At 43.0% G+C, this 7,445-nt stretch overlaps 1 protein-coding gene across 2 annotated transcripts; it reads right to left on the bottom strand.

Moving 5' to 3' along the window:
• Nucleotides 1-610: 610 nt before the first annotated feature.
• On the bottom strand, nt 611-4,532 carry LOC125537678 (U11/U12 small nuclear ribonucleoprotein 25 kDa protein-like). Of its 2 annotated transcripts, XM_048700997.1 has the most exons (4): nt 3,838-4,532; nt 2,293-3,725; nt 1,651-1,854; nt 611-868 (listed from the first exon to the last, which is right to left on the bottom strand). In XM_048700997.1, exons 1-2 carry the CDS (start codon nt 4,100-4,102, stop codon nt 3,667-3,669), a joined length of 324 nt encoding a protein of 107 aa, XP_048556954.1. In that variant the 5' UTR covers nt 4,103-4,532; the 3' UTR covers nt 611-868; nt 1,651-1,854; nt 2,293-3,666. The 2 variants fall into 2 exon arrangements, with proteins under 2 accessions (XP_048556954.1, XP_048556955.1); XM_048700998.1 differs by lacking the exons at nt 611-868; nt 1,651-1,854 and having other exon boundaries at nt 1,861-2,385.
• Between the last annotated feature and the right edge of the window lie 2,913 nt (nt 4,533-7,445).

Here is a 7,445-nt window from a genome sequence, read left to right as displayed (position 1 = left end):
GTGATCGAGAAAGTTCAGTCCGCCAAAAACGGACTGACCAAACACTACAAGAAATATGCTATCTTGTGACCTCCACTATTGGTCACTGAAATGTCATAGTTTTTTATTTGCGACCTTTTTGTGACCAAAAACAGAAGGTCAAAAGCTGGCGGTCGTAAACTGAAATTAACGACCTTCTCTGTGAGAAGGTCGTGGACGTTTTTGACCAAAGTATGCCTATTGTTTTGTTTTGGTCACTAGCAGCCTCCCCAGGCCACGTAGGCATCAGACATGGCAATCTGATGTGGCACAAGAATCAGCCCGGTCCAATTCGATTTTCTACATGGGCCTAGCCCAACAATTCAGCCTATTTGTGTTTTTTTCTCTCTGTCAATTTTTGGTTGGGTTCATGGGCCAAACCCAATATTGCAGCCTTTTTATTGTTGGGTTGTGGCCTTTTTGTCTAAACGAATTTAGTTTTTCTTTTTTCCCCAAAAGAAGGGTCCACTAGTCAGATGGGTCCCAGTTGTCAGGTTCTAGTAACAGGTTCCCATTGTCATGTTGTGGTAAGTGGGTCCCATCAATTCAAACTCATATTCTTCATATTTCAAGCATTATTTAGATTTTCGGAGACAAAAACACACATGATACTTAAATAAGAGCAACCAGATCACATGATACAAGCTCTATCCATTCCAATACAGAAGACCATACTGCTTTACAAGCTCTACAAGTGTAACAAGCTCTACAATTGTAATACTAACAAGCTCTACAAGTTCTTAGATTCAGACTCCTAACAAGCTCTACTAGATGAACAACATGCCGGATTCGCTCGACGACCATAGTCAACGCTGGGAACAAACAAAACAACATGGCTTCCACTGTCATCCTGTTACATGAATCAGAGAAGAATTAAAATGAGGCATAGAGCAGAAAAATGAGATATATATATTCATGATCTTCACAACATGAATCCAAATCCTACGGCTGATAGTGGCCCTTTTTATACTACAAAAGACACCTGTACACGACCATTGACACTGTTCAAGAATCACAACAGCACACTAAGAACAATGACATGCTCCGCAAGCCTGTGACATACTGTACACGGCAATAGGAGCAAAAATCTAATAAGTTCATTACAGGCTTGCCAATAAAAATAACAAGTTACCTACACACAAGGAAACATAAACTTGAGAGGTTGAGATCAAGGCCTATCAACTACATCATATATATATATATATATATATATATATATATATATATATGCATCAAAAAACAAGGCCATATGGACCAATGCATCATAATTATCAGTTTTAAACACTACAGGATCAGACCGACTGACCGAGCCTGATGAATCAATAGGTGTGAAATGCATTGACACTTTGCTCTATCTTAAAATTGACAGCTATATTAATTTATATTTATACTCATTAGAGATAGTCATAATATTGGGACGTGGACACTCATCAAGATAACTCCAAAAGAGTTTGACAAGATATGCAACCGAAGTCATAGATCCAGAACAATAAAAATAATCACATTCTATTCTGATGAACACTTATTTACGCTGGATCTCGAATATCACAGACACTGTAGTTGCCGGGCAACTCTATCTACACCATTCTAATGCTTAAACACTGTCTACATGAGCATTTTAATACCACTCACCGTTTCATTTGACCACACAAATAATCTGGCAAGCACGATGCAGATGCCACCCAGGTAGGCGATCAGTTTTTCTAGACAATAGACAATAGAGCAATCATGCCCTGTGCAAGTTAACAAATGCAAGGGAAACAAGAAGCTTCAGCAGCTTTTAGCTGGCAAACTCTCAAGGTTGACCTCCCCAACAGCTTCAGCAGCAGCTTTTAGCTGGCAAACAAATCAAGTCAGTTGGTTCGACAAAGGAAAACAAAGTAAGCTTATTTTCTTGACTATTTACAGAACTTGTAATAGAAAAGTAAAGTGTTGGGCATGCAGAAAAGGGCAAAGAAGAAAGTCGATGCCAATCACAACTTCTATAGATGGAGATAAACAGAAATAGATAACATTTCTTACATATCTAGCTACAGCCCAACTTGTTCATCATATTCAGTCATGTCACAGTTGAGAGTAAATGTTGACAGTTTATGGACATTTTGCTAGAAGGACATGTCACACTTGTATTCACATGCACATTGATCTAATGGATCAATTGAAGGCAATTTTTATTTATTCGCATGCACTTTAAGTCAAATGGGATAATCAAGGATAGACACTCTCTATCCAAGTGATTTTAGTACTAGTGCCCGGAACCAACAGGTGGTTTACCTGATTCAGAAATTCATCCAGCCTCCTAACTAGCCGTATGATGCTTCCTTCAAAAATGTCAGTCATTTCTGTCACCTCTCTGAAGGTGGCGCCCTATGAGGAAAATGTTTCAGGACTCTACATAGAATATAACTACAAAAACTGCAGCAGCAATACAGATGCAGAGTATGATTGCATCAGATGTCGAGATTATGCATGATAAGAATCGATGTCTCAACCTTTGACCAGCAGTATATGACGTCCATCAGGTAGGGTTTACAAGTTGGTACTTTTGGGGAATACAATACAAGCCTGACGGCTATTATACAGCTGAAGAGGTAACATTGTGATAGAACTTAGAAGGCCATATTATTAAGCATAGCTAACATTCAATAAGGTAGGATCTCTAACTAGTTTTACACTTATGCAGCTGAAGCTTTTTAATTACAGAACACGTATGTCGGCTCGTAATTTTCTACAGTTTATTTTTCCCAGCATCTAGTAATGTTCTGTCTGCACAGCAATAAATTAGTTGAGCCTTCCCAAATCTACAATTTATTTTAACAACACTACAATCCTCATACTACACAGTAGCCTTTCTTGGATGAATAGGTATAATACTTTCTGACAATTTAGCGTTAACAAATACTGATGCCAAGAACTCTTTGCAGTGAGTGCTCTCGTTATATCAGACAGGCAAACAATGTAGTGTCCTAGATAAACTTATAACCACATGACCGAAGCTTCATGGAGTCACAGAAATGGGATCCTAGTTTAGAATATAGATACCAGTGTAACATCTTAGAGAGAAAATTCTTTCTATGTTGAGCTCATACTTCTTTAAGAGGACAATCTTCGAACATTATATTCTCCTTAGCTTAACTGAAATAGATTAGTTAAGATAGGGACCTTCATTCAAATGGGTTTGACTAACCTTGTGTACACACATTCAGCTAGTCAATACCAGACAGGTCAAGTTCAGTGCAAAATCAAACTAAAAATTAGAATAAGTTCCAGCTTGGAATCTAATTCAAGCAGGCTTGAATAACCTTATGTACACAGATTCAACTATTCAATACACAGTGCAAAGTCAAACTAAAACACGACTTCAGCTAGGATTCTCAACATCTCGAGCCTACTAAGAATTCAGGTTAATACCATACATCTCGTGACCCTCAGCTTATTTAGATAATCACACCCATCTAAACTAAGAAAATTTTGGTGGATCAACAGTGCCTTAGTGCCCATCATAGGATATATTAAATAGCAAAGACAAATCGGCAGCATTTCGAAGGATGTCAACTAATTAGATCAACACATGTCAGCATGAATGAATTAGATGACATGAATGTCAGAATTCATCCTTCCACAGTTTCAGACAAATAAATCTGACTATCACTTCCTGATAGCCAGCTTCAAATCCTTGAGCGTAGCAGTGTTCAACACCGCGACATCTGTATCACTCACCACAACGACAAGAGGAACACGAATTGAGATGTGGGATAAACGCACGGTAAGTGATTTGGACAAAAATGTGGGCAGGGTTCGAAGAGGGCCATATTATACCAAACGAGGTGTTGTCCAGCTTGACGACGGTCACCCTCATGGCGCTGCCGAGCTCGAGGTTGATGAGCGTGTCCACGTCCGCCAGCGGGGGCTTCCTCGGGAGGTCGGCTAGAATGGGGTCGTCGAGGAGCGCCGCGAGCATGGACTGCAGCCTCGCCTGCTTGGCCTCGCTGCTCTGGTAGGCAGCCACCTCCTCATCGGGCTTCGAGGCGCCTGCTGAATCCATCGCCTCTCCGCCGTAGAGCACGATTGGCTCGGGACGCATCGCGGACCCCTCCGGCGGCGGGTGCTCAACAGCGGCGGCGGCGCTCGGGGAGATGCGGTTCCACTGGAGAAGGGGTTAGAAGGGGTTAAGGGGTGGCAGCGGGTGGATGGATCTGAAGGGAGGAGGAGAAGAGGAGGTGGCGGCGGCGATGGATCTGATGGGAGGAGGAGACGGGGGAGAAGGGGCGGCAGCGGGTGGATGGATCTGAAGGGAGGAGGAGATGAGGAGGTGGCGGCGGCGATGGATCTGATGGGAGGAGGAGACAGGGGAGAAGGGGCGGCTGCTGGGTTGGATCTGCCGCGCGCCGGCGTTGGGGTAGGAGGTCGCAAGCGGGGCCGGAGGATGTGGAGCGGAGGTCGCGCCGGCCGACCGGAGGATCGGGGGAGAGGAGGTCACGGGAGGGAGGGAGAAAGAAAGGAGGGGGGTGGATGGAAAATGTCCACGAGGACTAGGGTTTTGGCTTAGGTGGGCTTAGGGTGAGGACTGCCGTTGGATCCGCGAGCATCCGACGGTGTTCGATCCACGATCCGTGTGAAACGCCCACAGACCAATCAAAATGCAGCACACGGGTACGATGTCATGACCATTTAAATTGGTCGCAGTTGACTAAAAAATTGGTCATGGTTGATTAAAAATTCATTTTTCATTTTTGAATGCACAATTGACAAAATGGTTGGGTGTAAAAAGTTTTGACCCACCTCTGGTGAGAAAGACAAATTTCCGCCGATTCAGATGGAAGCGAGTCAAATTTGAACTGCAGCTGCCTCATAGTTTGCTATTTATTTTTTTCCAAAAATCATTTCTAGATACATAAGTATCAATTTAATCATAGAAACACCAAAAAATTCTAAGATTCAACCACTAGCTAGGAACGGTCAAGCCCGTCGTTTTGACCGCATTTTGAAACGGGCATAAAAAATTCAAAAAAAATCAAAAAATTGGAAAACCTTCACATTGTGTCATTATATGTGACCAAGTTTTCAGGAAAAATAACAAACTTGTAATACGGCAATTATTTTAAAAAAGTGTTCTCAGAAACGAGCTATCACGTATGGAGATCAATGGCTTTCAAGCCAAATGATCAATCTTATGGCCACATTCATGGCATAGTTTGTTCAAATGATCCCATATTGTGCACAAGGGTGCATATTGGAATGGCAAACAATGTTGCCTAAGGAAGCTTTCATTTTCTTTGGACGAAAAAACCATTTTCCATTTTTCGAGTGCCCCAAAGGAGATTTTTTTGTGAAGGACCTCCCAAATAATTGTTGCAAAATTGGACCAAATCAATTTTCTAAAATACTAGGCCATATTTAATGCACAATTGACAAAATGGTTGGGTGTAAAAAGTTTTGATCCACCTCTCATGAAAAAGACAAATTTTCGCCGATTCGGGTGGAAGCGGGTCAAATTTGAACTGCAGCTGCCTCATAGTTTGCTATTTATTTTTTTCCAAAAATCATTTCTAGTTACATAAGTACCTATTTAATCATAAATACATGGTTTGGTGGCGATACGTCGAGGTTTGGGCGGTGGCCGAGGGCCCCAACTCTAGAGCGCGTAAACTCGCATGCCTGGTGCGTGGTCACCGCGTGACCTTGGCGTTGACATGCGTTCTGGGAGGCCTAGCCATGTCTAGTGGGTTGGGCACTCCCCGGGTAGGTGGTAGGAAGAAAATTACAACATAAGATTCTCACGAGGAGACCGGTCGATGCTTAAACATGAAATAGCAGCCAAGTGTTTGATTGGCGGTACGGGAAATGTACATGGCTAATGGGCGTGAGTTTTGGCTGAGGATGATCGGTTACTAAGAAGAATTTGTTCGCAAATTTTCAGCTCAAAAAGGAGGAGCCTAGGTGGTACTTGCTTTGCAAAGTACCACACTGGACATAAATACGAATGTTGAAGCTGGGCTCAAAATAATTAATGGATTGAGCTGGCATTTGGTGTAGGATGGTTATTTGGGCATAGGAAAGCACTGTAGAAAATGGATACTATTTGGGCATGCCAAAGTGGTACTTCCTTCACAAAGTGCTGCTTTGAACAGAATAGGAAAATGAATATTGTTGAATTATTTTTGAACTAGGCAAGGAAGGTTTTTGACATATTTGATGAAGATACGATCCAAACAATTTATGAGAATTTTTTGGGAATTTTTGGAATAACAGAAATATAGGTTGCTTCACAACCTAGGGCAAAAATTGACACATGAACATGACACATAGGCAAAACTGATGAGATGACGCCTAGTCATCGCAACCCACCATAATTTACAAGGCTATGACCATCTATATTGGTCGTTAACAACTAGAGATAAGGCATCAGACTAGCATTGTTTGCTTTATGACCATTTCGGATAAGGAAATTATGACCTTTCTAACCAAAATGGTCGTAATGGTTTAGGGTTTGGAGCCCCCCGAACAGCTTTTGACCAATTGGTCTCAAATGGTCATAGATCTATGACCAATTCTTCCAGGGTCACTGACAGAAAGTCACTAGTTGACATATTTCTTGTAGTGGAAGCTTGCGCCAGCCTCCTAACAGGCTTTGAGGTAAGCAATCAAAATATAAGAAAACATCACCGCATAGAAAGTAGCCCCTGATGCTCTATTCGGCGTTCGCAAAGAAAGGCCGAATAGAGGATCAAATGATGACCCAAGAGTCTAATCAGAACATGTCTATGTGTATGTGCAGGCTTCACTGCTGGCCGTTGCCGCACGTACTGCGGAGGTCTCTGCACTGAAGCAGGACCTAGAGCGGTCCGAGAACGAGCTCGGCCTTACCAAGAGGCAGCTCGAGGAGAGCAAAGGTAAGCAATACCTTGTCTATATATTTAAAAAAGAAGTTCGGGTGTGAAGTAATAGGATCATCATGAATTTGCCAGGTGCCACGACCGAGGTGGCGACCCTGAAGAAGGCACTGTCCGAAGCCGAAGACAAAGTGGCCAAGGAGCGCCTTGAGCGGGAAAAGTAAGAAGCCCGGGTAGGCGAGGTGCAGCAAGAGCTCGAGGCTCTCGCCAAAAAACATGAGTCCTTGGAGATTGACTCTAAGACGCGAGAGTCTGAGCTTGCGAGGGCACTCGAAAGCGCACGGAGCGCCAAGGCTAAAGCCCACAAGGCCCTCCAAGAGATGGATGCGGTGAAGAAGATAGCAGTGGGTAAGGCATTCATTATGCAAAGCAAGCATGTGAAGGAAACTTTCCTTTTACTTACCCGAGTTTGGAGCTCTCCAGGAGCGTTCACGGATCTTCCCCGCAGTGTGCTGGATGCCGCGGAATTTTACCAAGCTGAGGAGGGGAGCTCTACGGAAAAGTTGTTCTGGTCTCAGTATACTGGGACCAAAC

The sequence above is a fragment of the Triticum urartu genome, chromosome 2 (assembly GCF_003073215.2).
Source record: "Triticum urartu cultivar G1812 chromosome 2, Tu2.1, whole genome shotgun sequence".
Taxonomy (NCBI): Eukaryota; Viridiplantae; Streptophyta; class Magnoliopsida; order Poales; family Poaceae; genus Triticum; species Triticum urartu.
This window is presented reverse-complemented; position numbering and strand designations above follow the sequence as displayed.

What these genes read in the sequence shown, in the direction of transcription:
- LOC125537678 (XM_048700997.1), bottom strand. Translation starts at nt 4,102, where the DNA reads ATGCGTCCCGAGCCAATCGTGCTCTACGGCGGAGAGGCGATGGATTCA. An exon ending in GCTGGACAACACCTCGTTTG is followed by an intron (nt 3,726 to 3,837) that starts GTATAATATGGC and finishes TGAGTGATACAG; the next exon opens with ATGTCGCGGTGTTGAACACT.